We start from the raw sequence: 19,448 nt of genomic DNA, 5'->3' as shown, positions 1-19,448 counted from the left end.
GAGCGGTTTTGGTTAGACCTGATGCTCTGATTGACATTGAAATCATAGTTCTCCGAAGTACCCACAATGCTCTATATGTTAGAGATTAATCCAAAAAATGTGGAGATAAACAACTAAAAATGAAGCATGATCATAGTTCGGTCAAGAACACTGCATTAGAGAATTAGATTGAAAGGATGATGTGCTGTTGAATGCATCTTCTAAGCATCCCCATCAACCCTTTCACTGCATTCTCTAAATCATGGCATAGCTCGACTTCCCCGATTTGATAATCGAGCTATGCAAAATAGTGATAGGCACTTTAGCATTAAACTTGAGTTTTTTAAGTTTCATGGGAGGTTAAATCCAAAGGACTTCCTTAACTGGATCACCACAACCAAAAGGTTCTTTGAAGCTATAAGCATCCTCAACCATATGAAAATGAAGATCATGACTTTTAAATTATGAGGCTATCCATTTATTTGGTGAGAGAATAATCAACATTAATAAGCGAATATTGAAAAGATGAAGAACACCGACTATATGGAGGAGTTTTTCAAGATGTCCATTTTAGCATGGCCATATGAGAATGAAGTCATGTAATTCATTACCTCATTGGCTTATGGGTTATAATCTATGATGAGATTGCAAATTACATGATGTGCTACTGAGTGATACCTATCAAAAGGCACTACATGCTAAAAGAAGCTGGAGAGGGCATAAGCCCTTCACTAGCTTTCAACAAACTTAGAATAGGTGGCAACAAGAATCTTGCTTTCTCCCTATGGGATGCATACCTAGAAATAATACTAAACATCATACTACCAACCGCAAAAGGAGGGACAAGGAGCATGCATGAACGAAGAGAAACGTTACAAGTATTCCTAAAAAATCTTTCCTGATAAATACTGCATGTTATGCGTATGGGGTCAGAGGGCACCATGCATTTGAATGCTCGGGATGAAGCCACACTATTTATTTTTTTTTGGTGCAACAGCGGCTCAAACACTACGGATGTGAATGCAGTCAACAAAATCAGAAAATAAAACACTACATAATGGCCCTGGAATAGACCCACTTCCAACCCAAACAAAACCACCGGAGTGGTGGGCCGTATAGGAAGCCACCCAATCAACCGCTTCGTTGGCCTCCCTAAACACGTGTGAAGCCTGGTGGGAGTTACACTCCTCCATCAACCTGCAAATCTCATGGATCAACAGCCGGTCTTCAGCAGTGCATCCTTGTCTCTGGATCCATTCAACCACTGTGGCTGAATCGCACTCGAGAATAATATGGTCCGCACCCAGTGTCCGCCTCGCATAGTAGATGCCCTCCCAGGCTGCTCTAAGCTCGGTACACACCACTGTTGAGTCAAAAGTCCGCCGACCATGTGCCGCAACTAATTTGGAGTCGTGATCTCGGATGGCGAACCCCACGCCACTACATCTTTCCTCATCATCCACACTGCCGTCGAAGTTCACTTCGAGAAAACCAGGGGATGGGGGCATCCAGGAGATGAGTACTGTCCTAGACGTTGTGTGAGCAGAATGGAGGGCCCAGATGTCCCCAGCCAACTTAGGTGATGCCTTTGTAACGCCGGTGATCTCAGCCTCCTGCATAAGGGCTCTAGCCGCTATCACCCTCGGATGAGGGCTGACTCCCTTGAAGACTCGGGCATTCCTATCCAGCCAACACTGGTAGGCTAGACAGGCAGCAGATGTCCCCCTCTTCTCAAACACAGATCTTCATGCCGAGGCCTCCAGAAATCATAAAAACTCCTCGGCAGACGACCATCTCTGCCACTGATCCGGCTAGCCCGAAGCATAGCACCATATCTGTTTGGCCCGCGAACAGTCTATGAGGGCGTGGAAAATGGTCTCCTCCACCTCCGAGCAAGTCACACAAACTGTAGGGACCCTCACACCCCGCCTCCCCAACACAGCTCTAGTAGGCAGGTATCCCCAGACCACCTTTCAGATAAATAAGGCAACCCAAGGATGAATGTGCAGCCTCCAAATCCATCTGCTCTCCATCTGTCGAGTCAAGGGTCCCGGGGACCAGCCCCGAGAGGTCTCGGGCCCTCACCATCGGCGACCTAGACATGCTCCACACTCTCTTGTCAGCTGTCGCCCTCTCCGGGATGGGCACAACTAGAACCCTCTTAGCCAGATGCTCCCGGAACATGTGCCCAATGAGATCCATTTCCCACCTCCGCTTTCTTCTGACGAAGAGCTCGCATACCCTTCGGCCCTCCAGCCATCCATGGTCAACCATGGTGGGCCAACCCTACAATATCCCCTTAGCTAACCACCTATCCTCCAAAATTCTGACTGTCTAGCCATCCCTGATCTCCCATCTGATCTTCGGTAACACCCTCGGGATATGCGCACAAATCTTCCTCCATATGAAAGATGCTCTTCGTCCAGCGTGCATGGTGTCCTGGGCTGCCAGGTCATCATATTTCGCCCTCATCAGAGCGCCTCATAAACTAGCCAGCTTCAGAAGAAACTTGGCTGCCAGCCTGGTCGAAAGTATCTTCCTATGCTCGATCGGTGAGTGAACACCCAATCCACCCTGGCTCATCGGCTGACAGATGGTTTCCCAAGCCATAAGGTGGACACCCCCTCTGTCACCCTGCCACCCCTAGATGAAATTTCTGAACAACCTCTCCAAACCTCGTAGAGTTGCAAGTGGGACCATGGTATTAGAAAGCAAGTAGATGGAAATGGAGCTCAGGACTGACCATACCAGGATAACTCTGCCCATCATCGATAGTGCACCCACTTGCCAGCTCTCCAGTCTATGTCTGATACTTTGCTCCATGCTCGTACACTCCCTCCTGCGCAGTCGGCGTCCCGTGATCGAAATCCTGAGGTACCTGAGGGTCCTCTCCTGCTCACCGATCCCCAGGATGCTCATGATAGACGCCTTCACCCCATGCTCAGTCTTCGGGCTAAAGCAGATGGCTGACTTGGACAGGTTGATCTGCTGACCAGATATCCAACAGTATGTCCCCAGGATCCTTCTGATGGCTAGTGTTGACCTCCTCGTCGCACGAGCTAATAGCATACAATCATCTGCAAATAATAAGTGTGAGATCGGGGTCATCCCCTACGTCGGGTTGTAGGCCTCCATCTCTTGCGTCGACGTCGCCTGCTGCAAAAATCGGGACAGGGTGTCTGCACATATGATGAACAGAAGGGGTGATAGGGGACATTCTTGTTGGAGTCCCACCGATGACTTGAAGTAGCGAGACGGCGAGCTATTAATTAGTAGTGTAAAGGACGGTGTCAGAATGCAACCCTGTATCCATTTGATCCACTGTGGATGGAAGCCAAATCCCTCTAGGCAATGCACCACAAAATTTCAGCTCATCATGTCATAAGCTATATTGATACAAATGATGAGTGAGTGTGAGTAGCAAATGATGCCACATATTGAACCAATCGATGAGCCAATTTGTTTTTTGGCCTTTATTTTAAGGTTCATGGTTAGCTCATCATCTGCATCAATGAGGTCGACTCGTAATCTTATATATATATAATACTTAAAACTATATTTTAAAATAATTTCATTATCATATATATGTGTTTATAACATAATAATTTTGAATCATTATCATTACATTGCCATATAAATGTAGTTGAAAATATAGATTGATACGTAACATAAGTTTTTGGATACAAGTTTTACTTTTACAAATAGAAGCAAAAATAAAAAGAAAGAGTAAGAATGGAGAGAACGAAGCCGTTCTCCCATTGACCTGGCCGTTAACTCAAATCCTATACAAGCCCCAGATGCTCTCCCCCAATCCGTTCACAAGGCGAGGCAGATAGTTATGGGAAAGAAATGCTGTGCAAGACGAACGGAGGTCGTATCCATCACGGGAAAGAAGGATTCACCTTCCTTCTTGTCAATCCACCATTCGATCGAATAGTATTTGCTTTGTAATTTATGCAGATGGATGAACGAAAAAAAAAAAAGAGATTACTTTTGAATTGTATAGAGCGCTCCAATGGTACGAAGGAAGAACATCATTCTTTTGCGCAACCGATACAACCTTCATGGACAAAAATGGGAAGCATATTTATAGGAAGGTCAATAGAACCGCAGATTGGTGGCTTTTTACGTGACTAGTTACTCAGACGGTACTTTATAAATGCAGAAGAAAAAGTTGCCTACGGTTCTCCGCGATATTTTATTTTTACATTTTATTGAATGGATCTATATTCGTATAATGTGAGGCTGCCCGTTTTAGAAAAAAATAAAAATAAAAATAAAATTAAAATAAAAAGACCGATACAAGCCGAACCCGTACAACACTCACAGCCCAAATTTGTGGCGGGTTTCCAGATAAGCCTTCTTTTCCAGGCCGAAAAGAACCAAAAAAAGAAGGTGAAAAGCTCGGTCGCCAATGGCCGCGACTGCTGCTTCTCCAGCTTATTCCTGCGTAATTATTCTATCGAAGAAAAGCCTCTCTTCTCCTTTTTTGCTTTCGAGAACTATTACTTCTGTTCCCACTCCCCAGTTCCATGGCAGAAGGACGCCACCTTTCCGTTCTTCCTCCTCTTTGGAAAGGAGGAGGTGGGTAGGTGGAGCGATTCCTCGCAGTCGCCGGCGAAGCGTGGTCTGTTCTTCTTCCTCTTCTTCTTCTTCGACTCCGCTGCTTCCGGCAGCTCTGCTCTTCGACTGCGATGGCGTGCTCGTTGACACGGAGAAAGACGGCCACCGGATTTCCTTTAACGAGACCTTTGCCGAGGTTTGATGCTAGAATTTCTGGTTTAGCTTGGGAATTCGATGCTTATATGCTAATAAAGATTTTGATTTGAATTAGTTTGCTGATACATGTTTTGGGCTTTGCCGTATTATGATTAGTCCAGTGAATAGGCTTTTTAAGCATTTTGAATCATTTATAGCCGCAGAGCCTCTTTGTGTAGTGGCAAAAGTTCACATTTTGCGCAATCAGATGAATCTTATTTCGAAGTCAGTTGTAAAATTGAATGGTTTTCTTTGATTCGAGTTGTAGTTCAATCATGAAAGATGCTATTCTTCTGTACCGATTAGTAAAGAAGTATGGAGTCCTTGATATCAATCTTTCAAATTGGAGATTGACTGTGAAGTTCCTGTGGTCTGTTTGACTACAAATAGAAAACTTTTCTTGTCAAGAAAATGAAGATTTTTTTTTCTTTGATGTTCGTTGGTACAATTACAGAAGGAATTGGGTGTTAGCTGGGATGTGGAGCTATATGGTGAATTGCTCAAGATCGGTGGTGGAAAGGAGAGGTAAAAGCTCTTATATCTTAAAAATCTTGATTTGAAGGTTATACCAGCCCCATCATGCTAATTTGTTAACTTGATTTATGAAGTCAATCATCATTAATGGTTTTAATGAAGGGATGATCAAATTTAAATACTTACCTTTTATGCGTTAGGGCTACAACAACTTTGGTCGAAGGACATATTGGGACTTCCATGTGATTATTATGCCAAAATGAAATCTAACTAAAAAATATGCGGCATCTGATTCTTCTATTTTGAAGTATGAATTGAATTAGTGGATTTTTTGTTCATTTTCTTTGTAATAAGATATTTGTTCATAAATAAAATATTATATAAAAATTGGTTAATCTGGAGATGTTTTTCTAGGTTCTTGCCTAATTTTTATTCTAACTACTTTGATTTCTGACTATTTAATGATGTATCCATGGTATGTTAGAATGACAGCATATTTCAACAAGGTGGGTTGGCCGGATAAAGCACCAAAGTCTGAAGAAGAAAGAAAAGATTTTATAGCTTCTCTTCACAAAAGGAAAACAGAATTGTTCATGGCCCTTATTGAGAAGAAGCTGCTTCCTCTCCGACCTGGTGTTGCAAGGTCAGACATTTTCAAGTTTCCAATCAAATAAAACTGTAATTGAGATCTGTTGCAGTTTTTGATCCATTATCTTACATGGTGTACTGCCTTAGTTTTTATGAAGTTTGGAATTCTTAAGAACGTCATTCTCACAGATCGGCTTTTGAAGCCCACACCCTCTCAGGAAGATAATGCCATTTACAACCCTGAACTTATGATGTTAAGTACAACTTACTAAGACAATACCGTAATAATATCATATATTTATATTTCTACTTGTAAAGCATAAGCTTCCTTAGTAATCCTAACTCATTCCTTGATGTTGAGATATCTAGTTCCAAAGAAGACATCAGCCTTTAGTAAGGAAAATGTTGAAGAATGTGTTGTCAAGAAAGAGGATGCTCAAAAGAAAACCAAGCTATGCCCTGGTGGATCCTGATGGAAAACTACAAACAGGTTATGGAGTAGAATTAAATGATCTGAGGACATTGGGAAGGCTTACTCGAAGTTTAAATTAAACCACAATAATGTGCCTAGTTCTTCATTTGATGGCATGGCAGTGTTATTATCCAATTACAAAAGCTGCTAGGTAGCCTCATTTTGATATTGTAGTTTGTATGCTCCAACATTTAAGAGATGTTCCAGTTTAGAAAAATGGTCAATTGCTAGTGAAATGTTTCTTCAATGCTAATTGGGCGAGTTTACCAATTGAAATGTGGTAGACTGCAGGCTACTCTACCTTTCTTGTAAAAAATATCCTAATTTTATGAAGCAAAAAACACTATAACAGAATTTAATTGCAAGTTTAAGTGCAGCAGATGAAGGATTTGAACTCTAAGTGCATAGTGGTATAATTTTTCCCATTAAAGGTCCCATGGAGTTTGTTTGTACAACTAGGCAAGTGCATACGGGCCAACATATGATGAACGGTGAAAGCATTATGAAGTAGAATTCATTTATTAAATGGTGAAAGTACTATGGTCGGTCATACATGAAGTCAAACCATCATATCTTGGATGCCTGCCCTTGAGTAGTTATAGATATTTATTGGTCTTCTGCTGGTTATACCAGGCCATCGATAATTTGTGTCTCCAAATACTATCAACACAAATTTAATGGTGATCTTTCAAAATGAAAATTCACAGAGTTGATCATGATCTACAATGGTTAAATTGCCTAGAAACTAGAAAATAAGTGTCTTGGAGGTCTCTTACCCATACATCAAGAGGTTCTGGATGATTGCAATATAGTTATTGAGATAAATTACCTGATAGGCTAATATAATTTGAAGTTCAAACCACTGATCTTGATGGAAACATCTTAAAGCACATAAAAACAAAAATCAAACTAATATGGCTGCTTTTAAACAATAAATCAAATCCAAGCATGGTATCATATTGTTAAAATGCTCATTTCGTCATTTGATTTGTAGATAAGAGACATACAAACAAATGATTTATGGTTTCTAGGTAACTTAGAGATTGTAGATCATGATCAATGGTTTGGATGTTCATTTTGAAAGGGCTACTATTTGATTTGGTATTGACAGCACTGGATACCAAATGCTATGTATCTATTTATGTGTGTGTGTATGTTAATATGTATATATATACTTACAAGTTACAAATATAGGTGCACATGCCAATATTATTTATATCCTTCTTTGCGATAGATCTCGTAATACCCAAGAATGTGGAAATAGTTTTATTAGTGATCACACTTATGAGGGCATCTTGGTTGTTGGATCCACTAAGTTGGTGCCTGGGTGGCTTGGTTATTTAAATTAGGTGATCTACATCTTTTGGATGTCTCATGAGTTATGGACCTTCCCTTGGGTTATAGATGCACTCTAGTGAGCAATGAGTACTTGCCATGATGTGATTGCTGGCCTTGTGGTCTACCAAAAGTGTTTGAATGATTCCTCATCTCCATTTCCTTCCCTCCTCCTTTCTTTCTGAATGATTGTGGCAAACTTCTCCTACAGCAGCCACAAATTACTACCTGAGCTAGTGATAATAATAGAAATAAAACATCTAGCCCAATTCCATTTGCTGTTTCTATGAGCATGCACGAACAAGTTATGACCAATTTTTAAAAGGAAGGAAAAAATGATGTGTGTCGGCAAGGTTTCAAGTGCCAGTCTATGCCAGTCTGTGTTGGCCGGTACTTGCCATGCTGGTTTAGTATTGGCACTGAAATGGTAGGCAAGACATCTATTAATTTGTTTGTTAAAAAATTGCTAGTAAAAAGGGTACTACATTTTTTCTGTTTTTCAAATTTTAGCATGGCATGTCATGTCTATGCTGGGCACTACCCAGTCCAGTAGCAGCATCACTTGAAACCTTCCACATGGACAACACAAACTTCATTTTGGTTCGTTATTTCATTGTTGCAAGGCCATTTTGTTGATGTTTGCTCAGATTTTTAGGCTAAAATATGCTTTTGTAAAGTTTATACAAAAAATCATGCTTTAATGCTGGTATTTGTTAGTGAAGCTAAATTTGTGGTGACTAATTTTGCTTTGCATGATCAAAAAGATTACCTATGCAAGTTTAACAAAATATAAGCTAACACAAGGCTTTCTGAAATCAAATCTTATATTGAAACCATGTCATGGAAATCACCAATTAATTGGTCTACAAGTTGGGCTTTAGCCTAGTGTTGCATCCCTCTATGTGGATGAGGGTTATAAGTTCAAATCTTGGTGGTGTTATTTTCCAAGTATTTGACCCAGATAATTCTAACACATCGTGCTCCCACCATTATTCTCGGGAAGAACGAGAAAAAAGTGAAAAAAAGGATATTCGATTTCTTGTGATAATGCATGCTAAGGTCTGTGGGTTTCCTACAGTATGTTATTCATTTAACCACTAGATAGTTTAATAATTTAAACTTATTTAATTGTTTAGGCTGATTGATGAGGCTCTGGCAAAAGGGGTGAAAGTTGCCGTGTGCAGCACTTCTAATGAGAAGGCGGTATGAATTATCAGGTTCCACAATTACATGTGCCATATTATTTTGCTCAGGAAAATAAATTTGTAGAATAGTTGTAGTCTACTAACTAGGAACTCTGTTTACTTTTAAAAACTCATAGTTTGTAGCCTGGTAAGTTATATCTTAATTTATAGTTCATCACTATGCTTGCTTCTCTTAATTGTAATAGGTCCTCCAAATGATATTTGACTTCAATGTGTATAATTGAATCCATACACACTTATAAGTGAAATATAGTGTAGTAGGTCAACATACTTGATGCTGGAAAGATGCAAGCCACCAATAAGTTACATATTGCTGCATTAAATATCGTGTAAGCAGGTAATGAGCTAGAATTGCAGAGGACCAAAGGGTATTGCATTACAGGATAGATTTGGCATGGAACTGCAATTTGTTGTTGTAAAATGATGCTAGAATGCTACATTATGTATGTTTCTTCCATACGAGCACATGCATTCATGAGTACAAACAACATTAAAGCATTCATTTATTTCTAGTTACAAAGCTTTACTTTTCTATACAAAGTTAGCAAGTAGCCTACAGCTGTTTGTGGGTTTAGACTGACAACTACAAAGACGCCCACAATTATAATGGCATGCACATGTTGGCTCTGCATTCTATATTGTTTTTGTTCAACTTATTCTCTGGAGTTTGATGGTTTGGAGATATACATGCACCATATGTACATCTTCTTTTTAGTTTTTGGGATCTTCCATCTTTAGACTGTTCTTTCTTTTGGAACTAATAAAATTATAGACCTAGTATTTACTATGTTGTACCACGCCATAACCATGTCGACAGATTCAAAATTGAGGTATTTATCACCATCTTATTAGTTTATTGTATTAGCCTTGGACTGACACTAAATATATGAGCTTCTAAAGATAGGCATCAGCCCTAACTAGGCCTAAATTTTGAGGCCTGAATTGACTTTGAGGTAGGGTTGGATGAACTTTTCCGAAAACCTAAATTTCATTTCATAAAATCAGATTTAAATATTTATGATATGACAATCCCTTTTAAACATAATTAAATTCATCAGTCTCATGCTAATGAAAATAATGAAGATACATGAAGTATACCTGTTTTAGTACTAGCTAACATTTTAAGACCAGGATGGGTTAACCCACCCAGCCCATCACTTGCAAGCAACTGAGAGAGGCGTCTTACTAAAATGTGTATTATATTCTCTTGATGCTTGCAAACACCTAAACCCTAAAATTCACCCCATCACTAACCCTCTGTTCTATCTTGAGGTTCTCATCTTTGTGACCATAGCAATGCAGATGCTGAGAGAAAGTCATCTCTTAGGCTTGTCATTGTCAGTGTAACAGATGTTTAGAGGAATTGTAAATATCTTAGCCTTAGGATAACCTGTTTCTTTTCTCTTGTCCTTCTCTTTTCTTCTTCCCTTGTCGCTTTCTCTTCTGTCTTTACTTGAAGCTTGAAGCAACCATGGTGATAAGACTTGAATCCTGAAGTAGTGTCGACCATTGACCAATTCCACACTTGTTCTCCTTTTACTTTTAAGGCAAGAGTGGCGAAGGAGGTATTACAGCTAGATTGTGGGCTAAACATCCCTTAGATCATGACCCAATAACTAATGATATAAACTAAGGAGAAAGAACAGCTAAACAAGATAAGGGATTTCAAGTGAGGGGATTTGAAGAAGGCAATGACTCAATAAATTGGTCACTTGTGGCCCACCTGTGGTCTGCATTCTTCCTATACTAAGATTCTTGATTCTATTCATGTTGTACATGTCTTTAGAGCCTGATGTCAATTCAAGGAACCCTGCAAAAGAAATATGGTCTGCAGAGAAAACATGCACAAGTTAGATTGATGTAATATATTTTCCCCAACAGAGCTTTGGATGCCCAAACAGTCACCTTATTCACAACTCCTATTCACTGAATGATGTGATAAATGGAGCTTGGGTACAGTACTTTTGTGTGCACTAGGGAGATTTTCTGGATTCAATCCTAGATGCTGGCATTTCAATCATTTTTTTTATAAAAAGAAATCCTAGAACTGTGGGACGGGTGCGGTTTTAAGTTTGCTATGCAATGAGAACAAGTTTCCATTTGAACAGGAGTTTTCCATTAATGGCTGTTGCCCAGATAGACAACCCAAGAGGGGGGGGGGTGAATTGGGTTTTAAAATAACTTAGCTATTTAAAACGTTTGTGGATGACTAATTAATGCTTTAGCGTGATGATTGATTCGTTTATATGTGCTGTGAATGAAATGAGAGAAATAGAGAGAGACAATCAATCACAAACACAATGTTTTATAGTGGTTCGGAGCTAACCCTTGCTCCTACGTCCACTCCCCAAGTCTCACTTGGGAATTCACTATAACCCTTTGGATTACAGCCGGTTGTTTTACAAGCTCACAACCAAACTTGTTGTTTTACGAGCTCACAACGAACTCGGTCGGTTTTCCCTGGCTCACCGACTAGAACCACCCCGATTGTTTTTTCGGGATCACAATCGAACCCTTACACACGTTGGTTTTACACTCGGCTCACCAACCAACCTCTACACCCTTGATTCAATCCCCCGATTGAACCAAGCAAAGACAAGATGTAAATAAAAGGGACAAACGGAAAACAAAGCTTCTCAAAAGCAGATAAATAACAATATAAACTGAAGAGAGGTTAGAAGCCCTCAAACACGTTTGAGTTGGAGTTGAGTAGGGCTTCTTGAGCTTCGGGTCTCCTCTTGAATGTCTGGTCGACTTGAATGCAGGAGGAGGCTTCTTTAAATGCTGGAAAGAGGAAGTTGGATGAAGTTAATGCCGCTCTTCCCTCTTTTCGTTGAAAACCAACTTGCAAAGAATGAAAGCTTGATCTCTTTGAATGGAATGGTCGTTCTCTTCCTTGCTACAGTCCTCTGTGGCTATTTAAACCATCCCCCACAGAAACTAGCCGTTAGAGACCTTTTTCTGCCCGTTCTGCACACTCTGCACAACCTGACAATATGTCCGTTGGGGGGTCGGAGTCGACTCGGCTGTAGCGGGAGTCGACTCATGCTTTTCTGGAGTCGACTCGGCAACTGTTCCGGATTTGAATTAAAGTGGCCTCTTCGACTGGGAGTCGACTCGTCTTGACCCGGAGTCGACTCGCCAACTTCTGGAGCTGACTTGGCATTTTCGGAGTCGGCTCATCTCATGAAATCCACGGAGCCAATTTTCAACTTGGCCCACTGGAGTCGACTCGATAATCCTGGGAGTCGACTCGGCGCTCAGAGCCCGAACTCCCGATCTTCTGTCTTTTGGCTCGTCCAGTCTTGGAGTCGACTCGAACTTCTCTGGAGTCGACTCGGCTCTCAGTTTCCGAAACTTGGCCTTCTGTCTTTTTGGTGGAGCGCTGCCTTGGAGTCGACTCGAGCTGTCTGGGAGTCGACTCGCCTCTCAGTTTCCGAAATATGGCCTTCTGCCTTTTTGGTGTCGCGCTGTCTCGGAGTCGACTCGTGTATTGCGGGAGTCGACTCGAATCTCAGAGTCCGAAAACGGTTCTCTGACTTTTGCCTAGTGTTCCACTGAGAGTCGACTCTCACTTTCTTTGGAGTCGACCTGCCAACCATCGGAGTCGACTCGCGTTCCCCCGGAGTCGACTCGAATCTCAGGGTCGAAATAACGCTCTCTGACTTTTCTGACTGTAGCTTCTTGGAGTCGACTCATATTACTCCGGAGTCGACTCGGTAAGCATCGGAGTCGACTCGCGCACTTCAGGAGTCGACTCGCTGACAGGTTTTGAGTTGATGCTTTCTGTTCGTCTGTCTGTTCTCAGTCGGAGTCGACTCGTACTGGTCTGGAGTCGACTCGAGCCCGTGCCAGTGATTCTGATACGCTTGGAGTCGACTCGTAATATCCTGGAGTCGACTCGAGTCTCAGACTTTGGTTCAATCTGACTTCATACCTTATCCAAAATATCTTGAGCCAAGTCTAGAGACATTTAGACAAGATTTTCACTGAAATACTCAATTGAATTCATTAGTAAAATATAAGATATACTCAAATGCTTTGAGCTCATCAAAATCAAATAGGGTTTCAATCAATCACTCCACAATGGCTCTGAGATTTTTGCACAGCAGATGCATCGCCATTGCCTGAGCCTAGTAACAGCTTTCCGCCATCATCTTGTCATGCACAAATCTCAAAGCCATGTTTAAAGCATCCTACAAGTTTCCAATTTCTGATTGACCTGTCTATTAGTAGATGATATGCTGGCTTCCTAAACATGAATTTATCTTAAGCAAAAAACTTTCAGTTTGTATCTCACTTAGCCCATTGGACATGATATAAGAACATGTTCGATAACCCAGTCCAGCATCATAGCGTAAACTCATAAGGAGATGTATAACACAATGGAAGAAAGGCATATTAAGTTAAGGCAAAACATTCTCATGAAGTTTTGTGGAAATGATCTGGAGAGATCTAGTTTATGCCTAAGAAAGCATGCTAAGTTGACATTGGACACTGAGAGAGAAAGATAATTAAGTTGACACTGGGGTACTGATTGGGTTAGGTATTGGTTCAACTGTTCAAGTGTGTATTGTTATTTGGTAAGCTTATTTTTTTATATATTCTCAAAACAATTCGCTGGTGACAGCTAAAAAGTATCATAGATAAATTTTACAAGAAGAAACATGAAGGAATAAGAGTAAAATTGTACATTAAACACTGTATGAACTATCAGGTCCAGACTGTGTTTGAGTCCAGGGTGGTCTCACAAAAATCAGTTCGATACCTTCAATATTTTATATGGTTTTTGAATCTATATATGGATCTGCGCCATATCTATAGGTGTATGAATCTGGATAGGATCTCAATTAAGTTCAATTCTGCAGATCCTAGTGATAACCCTTGTTAAATCAATCCCTTCTAGTTCTAGTTTTGCAAAATAAATTACTCAGCTGACTCACTTGCCAAATTAGGTAGAAATACTTAAGTAAGCAATAATGGTGCTATTTTTACCTTGCTTGCCGCTTCAGCTTGAGGGAAAATCAGTGGTCCACATATTAAACTGGTACTTTGCTCGTCCTCCTTTTCGTCTTTTGTAATAGCTGAAGCATCTCTTTTTTATTCATTGTTTTTTAATAGGCTTTGGTCTTTGAGTAACAATTTGGCTTCTGTTTCTTGTGTCTAAGCTTCCTAAATTGCTCATATCATGTTATAAAAGTTCACAGGAGAGAATGGGAAAAGAATTGATTCAGAAGGTTCTCTAATTTTTAAAAATTGAACTAGAATAAATCATCAGGCTTGAACCTTTCACCAAGGATGTTGCATGGAATCATTAAGTTCAGGGGACGCTGTTGATGTTTTCTGATAGCCACTTTTGTATTAGTAGCTTTTCTCTTTAGAATCTGTTATTGTAAATTCATGTATAAAGTTTACTTGTCTATACTAAATCCTGTTGCCTGCATAGTGAGATGTTGGCAGTCCATTTTCTACCTGAATCCATATATTTTTGGAAAAAATTCTCAGGACAAAAAGTTATTTACAATTTCCTTTTTAATTTTAAAAATTTTAATTACTGGAAATTTTAAACATTTTGACCATTGAATACATATGTTGGATGCAGGTTGCAGCTATAGTTTCCTTCCTGTTAGGCCCTGAACGAACAGAGAAGATAACAATATTTGCAGGAGACGTGGTTCCTCGTAAAAAGCCTGATCCGGTAACTATTTTTCTCTATTTGGGTTTGTGTTGTTTTGTTTATTCCAATATCCAAATCTTTATCCTCTCTTTCCTCTGGTTTCAAGGTTCACTAAAACTTTATTTTTTGGATTCTATCAATTAATCTTTTCTAATCAAAAATCACAATATGAAAATGGGAATTCAAGGGACTTGGATTTGGATTCTCATTGAATGTTTATTTAGCTATTATTAAAGTCTTTTCTTTCAGTTAGCTCTTTTTTTAATTCTGATATCCAGCATAATATGACTTTTTCTCCATGATAGCAGTTATATTTAATGACTTACAGCAGATAGTTTCCTGGACTTAAGGATCATATGACAACCTAAATAGATTCTATACTTATTTATCACTTTCAATTCACTTGTATTGAAACCTGCATAATACTTTAATGGGTTTTCCTTCTTAGGTGTTTTGGCTTATAAATTAGGGTGCAAATGAATGCAAATGAAGGTCAATAATTTTACTTTATTCTCAGTTCTACGCAGAACAGCTGTTATTCATCCAAGATTCTACACATTAATAGTCTAACATAACAAATGCCATATTGATCAACCGCACATGGAATAGTTGATGTATCATAGAGATGCCAAAAACAAAAAAAATACAATTTGATTCCATCTTATGCAATCTCCTTTCTCATGTGCAATTTAGGAAGGATCTCTGGGTATTTGGTTTACAGAATTTGAATAAAATCATGCTTCAAGTACTGAAGTAACAGGGAAGAGGGGAAAACTAGCTGCTTCTCAGATGTATTTTCCATGTATTGTTGGGTGCTTGTTAATAATTTTTTATTGTCAGTTATTCACCCAAATTTCTATTAGCATAACTTTGTATCTTTCTGAATAAAAGTTTATGATGCTGATTATTCTCTCTCTTTGTGCAGGCCATCTATCTACTAGCAGCCGATACTCTTGGTGTTGAGCCATCTAGGTATTGCTTAACATTACATGGAGACTTGAAGCACTTTATATAAGCTTCACAAGTTCATAAAAGACATGAAAGTTTTAGATAATCTTTTAGAAATTACTATTCAACTGTAAAGTGTGTGTATATATATATTCCGTTTTAATATGATTGCAATTATGCTATATCGAAAAGTATTATTCTATCTCTTTGTGAATACTCAAACTACTTATTGCTTCCTCGTGCTTGCCATTATTGTGGTGTAAAGATTTAATTAATTCATCTATCCTGTTTTTTTTGTTTTACATCCATAGAGTTACATAAATTGGTTCTGGCATGCTTTCTCTAAGCATGCTGAAGCCCATGTGTAGAATCTTTTTGCTTCTCTCAATAATACACAGTTGCTTGACTATGAGAACTTGGTTAGTTTAAATTGGTTCTTTTTTGTTTCCTGAACCTGTACAAAATCTTAATCATGGTTCTTTATGATGCTTATGCTTCATTCATACAATTATGTTCCTTTTTTCTGATTTTTAAATGTCATTTGGCTAAAAGATCCAACTTATCCCATAATTTGTGTTTTAATTTGTTATTCCAGTCCTCATTTCTGTTAGCTGGTTGTTTTTTTATTGGAAACATGCACTGTAAAATCCTCCTTTTTGCACCATATTTAACTAAACCTCTTACCGAAGTTTCCAGGTGGCAACTTTCTCAACTACCATCTTGTTTTCTGGGTCCCTTGTCGCCATCGGAGGTTAGATGATTCCTTTCAATTAACTAAAATGGAATGGACAATCGTTGGTGGACTGATTCATAGAGCAGAATCCAGTGGCCAAATATCTGGTGCAGATGGGTATGAAATGGATCATACAGGTCCAGAAATACTTTAGCAAAGCACCTGAGTGGTGAAGAAGCTGAGAGAAAGATATCCGATACTAGAAAATACTGAGCCAAACACTCATCACGTTTGGAGTGCCTGCAGTAATGTTTATCACAGAAGTGACATTGACTAAGGTTGACGAACACAATTCTAAGATGAAGCTGTGACTATTTTTGTTTGTCCAATAACTACTAGCTAAAAAAACCTAAAAGCACAAATAGAGAAACCATAACTTTCGCTAGGGGAATGTAGTTCCAAGACCTTTTCAAAGACCTCTTTGAAATTGACCATGGTGGGAGGAATTACCTTGTGAAAGAAGTGGCCTTTCCAAATGCCTCTACATTTACATTATTAGAGAGTGGAAAGGGTGTGGGCTATGGTTGGAGGAATGAAGCTTTGTCTAGGAGCTTGTAAGTGGTCTGTCATCAGGAGGCTTTCTGAACGGGCAGCACCTATTTTCATCTATAATATTACAAGGTGCCCACTTTCATTTTCTGATCCTCCGTCATGTATACATATATATAGATCTACATACATATTATACATGTACGTGTATATGCACATCTGTATATATATATACGTTAATATTCTTTCCCCTTCATGAATTTTCAAGAAGGTATTGCAAAATGTATGATACAGATTGTCATACTTTCAACTTTTCTTTTTGGCCTTTGTATTCCAATGGAACTTCAAAATTTCCATTTTAGTTCTAGTCAAGTCTATTGCTAATCTTACATTATCCAGAGACTTATTTCATTATATCTTTTATAATTTTTCAAAGGAACAAATGTGAAATGGGTTTGTTGTTTTAATCTTTGTTTTCCATGCTTTCCAGTTGTGTTGTGGTAGAGGACAGTGCCATAGGTCTTGCAGCAGCAAAAGCTGCTGGCATGAAGTGCATAGTAACAAAAAGCGGGTAAGCATAGTTTCTCTCCTACATTTTCATTCATAAATAGACGATGGGCCATATGTCATTTTTGAGCATTAAATGTTGAAATTGGTTTCTTGAAGGTATGTTTTTCAACTGGAGCTAATCACTTATAAATGATATAACTAAAGCATGCTATATGGTCTAAAGATAGCTGATTTCAAGTTTTAAAGGGAATTCGAGCCCATTAATATATATTCTTTAATATACTTGGATGGAATTTATTTTCTTCAGCAGAGCTATCAGTGCATGGGGCTTATCATGTAGTACCAAATATTAGCCACAGGGCAATTATAGTTCTGTACCCATGCTTGAAACATTTTATTCAATCTATAATGTTCATTCATGCAACAAGTTGAATATTCTTATCGATGTCTGCATTACAACACTAGAATGTTGATGCAGTGCTACGTTGTTACATTACATTGTTACATGAGTGATATCTGAGTGATGGTGGCTTTAGAAGTGTTTCTGAAACATCCACAGTTTTTTGCTCTTTTTTTCCTTTTTTGTCCTTGGACTACCGGTGACTATTTGAATTTTGAAGTTTTGAACTATATGATGCACTCATAAAAGTTGTGGTTAATTTTTGATAATATTTCTTACAGGCAGTAGAAACTTTACGAGGTCATTCATAAACAGCTGAAGTATAAAATCTAATCTTAGGTCAGGTGATATAAAATTATGAAGCTGAAGCCTACTTGATGCAGAATAACCGTCTTATCTTCAACAGATTTGCAAATTTAGCAGTCAACTGGACAATCTTTCTGGGATTAACTGTTGCAGATAATTAAGCTGTTTGACCAAAGCATTTCAATTTGCATATATCAATATAAAAGAATTTTTAATCTAGAAATGCAAAGAATCGAATATAATCAGATAGATACTAAGAGGTTAGACGTTCTAAATAGTGAAAATAATGTTAAATAACACACTCAAACACCGTACATAGCTTACGTATTTGATAAAAATAAATCCTAATCCTCCATTTTATAACTTAATAGATATGTGAATCTAAAATAGAATGCATGCATTATATAATCTTTGTTTGTCAGTCAGATGCGTCGCTGTGTTTCTTTTGCAGTTACACTGCCGAGGAGGACTTTGTGACAGCAGATGCAGTATTTGATTGTATTGGAGACCCTCCTGAGGTTCGGTTCGACTTGACGTTTTGTGCTAACCTCCTCCAAAAACAATATGTCAGCTCATAGTTGTAAATCTCCCAGGCTTGTTCTGCCAACCATGTTACCGGTTTTTGCATGACATAGTGAAGATAGAAATGAAATTGGCAACATGCTTGGTGTAATTAGTGTTGTATCAAATCCAAAGAAATATTGGAAAGATGATTTCCTGTTGGTAACATAAATGCTTCACTGTGAGATTGCAGGCATGCCAATATGTTCTCAATGACATTTTCTTTTTTTAACTATAAATGGTCCATTTTTGTGAACCGGTCTTACATGCTCAATCTGTTTAATGAATGGAAGCAAGAAATTCATCTTGCTATGCTGCGCTCTTCTTGTCAAATCCTTTTTCTAACCATTTGTAAGTAATTGGAGACAGCATATATTCTTCAGCTCAAAACTTTGCACCCTTATTAAGAGCTTGAATATCCAACTTTAGATAGGATAGAATGGTCTGTATGACTGACACCTGGGCAACAGCTCAAGCCTTGACGAGTGCCATTCCGATTTGCTGGAAGATCCAACTTATTGACTAATGATAAACCTCTCTTTTGCAGACAGTAAAAGTTTTTGCATAGGAGATCCGAAATGAGAAGACTGCTCTTTTTATGCTCAATTCTAGTTTATTCCTTTGCTTGGACTGCTAGGGATAAACTTAGTTGCAATGGTGTTTGGATTACATCCCGAGGTGGTATCACATCTAAAATCTTTCCAACAGAATTCTCATATCATCACTAGAATCCACAAATATATTTGCTATTTTGTTTAACTTAATTTGCAAGTAATTCCTACATTTCTATGCAATGGAGTGTTCAATAAGGATAGAGTGGTTCACATAAAAAGAAGGATAATTTTGGTTTTTATGCGACTCATATTAATGCACCAAGCCTCTTCACAACATAAGTAGGCAAATATAGATGCTAAAGTATCAGGTTCATGATCAGAGGATGCTTTTTAGAACTTGGAGTCATCACATGTTCGGTTATGGCACTTGCCTGTCTAAGTATGGTTGGAAGTTATTAT

The 19,448-nt window shown here is 38.8% G+C and overlaps 2 protein-coding genes across 3 annotated transcripts; one reads left to right on the top strand and one right to left on the bottom strand.

Annotated features, from left to right (window-relative positions):
- Window positions 1-980: 980 nt before the first annotated feature.
- On the bottom strand, window positions 981-1,598 carry LOC120109096 (uncharacterized). Its single transcript, XM_039122839.2, has one exon. It carries the CDS (start codon window positions 1,596-1,598, stop codon window positions 981-983), a length of 618 nt encoding a protein of 205 aa, XP_038978767.2.
- Window positions 1,599-4,289: 2,691 nt separating this feature from the next.
- LOC103711601 (Haloacid dehalogenase-like hydrolase (HAD) superfamily protein) lies at window positions 4,290-18,688 on the top strand. Of its 2 annotated transcripts, XM_008797816.6 has the most exons (8): window positions 4,290-4,738; window positions 5,192-5,262; window positions 5,696-5,854; window positions 8,743-8,809; window positions 14,414-14,509; window positions 15,414-15,460; window positions 17,149-17,229; window positions 18,326-18,688. In XM_008797816.6, exons 1-8 carry the CDS (start codon window positions 4,394-4,396, stop codon window positions 18,450-18,452), a joined length of 993 nt encoding a protein of 330 aa, XP_008796038.3. In that variant the 5' UTR covers window positions 4,290-4,393; the 3' UTR covers window positions 18,453-18,688. The 2 variants fall into 2 exon arrangements, with proteins under 2 accessions (XP_008796038.3, XP_088576129.1); XM_088720003.1 differs by lacking the exons at window positions 17,149-17,229; window positions 18,326-18,688 and adding an exon at window positions 16,133-16,790.
- The last annotated feature ends 760 nt before the right edge of the window (window positions 18,689-19,448 follow it).

The sequence above is a fragment of the Phoenix dactylifera genome, chromosome 4 (assembly GCF_051530095.1).
Source record: "Phoenix dactylifera cultivar Ajwa chromosome 4, Ajwa_hap1_PhDact_Kaust_v1.1, whole genome shotgun sequence".
Classification (NCBI taxonomy): Eukaryota; Viridiplantae; Streptophyta; class Magnoliopsida; order Arecales; family Arecaceae; genus Phoenix; species Phoenix dactylifera.
Note: the sequence above shows the minus strand (reverse complement) of the source record. Positions and strands in the feature narration are given on the sequence as shown.

Bases quoted from the DNA above. Each gene is read 5' to 3' on its own strand.
- LOC120109096 (XM_039122839.2), bottom strand. From the start codon at position 1,598: ATGCAGGAGGCTGAGATCACCGGCGTTACAAAGGCATCACCTAAGTTG.
- LOC103711601 (XM_008797816.6), top strand. From the start codon at position 4,394: ATGGCCGCGACTGCTGCTTCTCCAGCTTATTCCTGCGTAATTATTCTA. The intron at 5,855-8,742 runs GTCAGACATTTT...TTAATTGTTTAG, and splicing joins CTCCGACCTGGTGTTGCAAG to GCTGATTGATGAGGCTCTGG. The intron at 8,810-14,413 runs GTATGAATTATC...TGTTGGATGCAG, and splicing joins GCACTTCTAATGAGAAGGCG to GTTGCAGCTATAGTTTCCTT.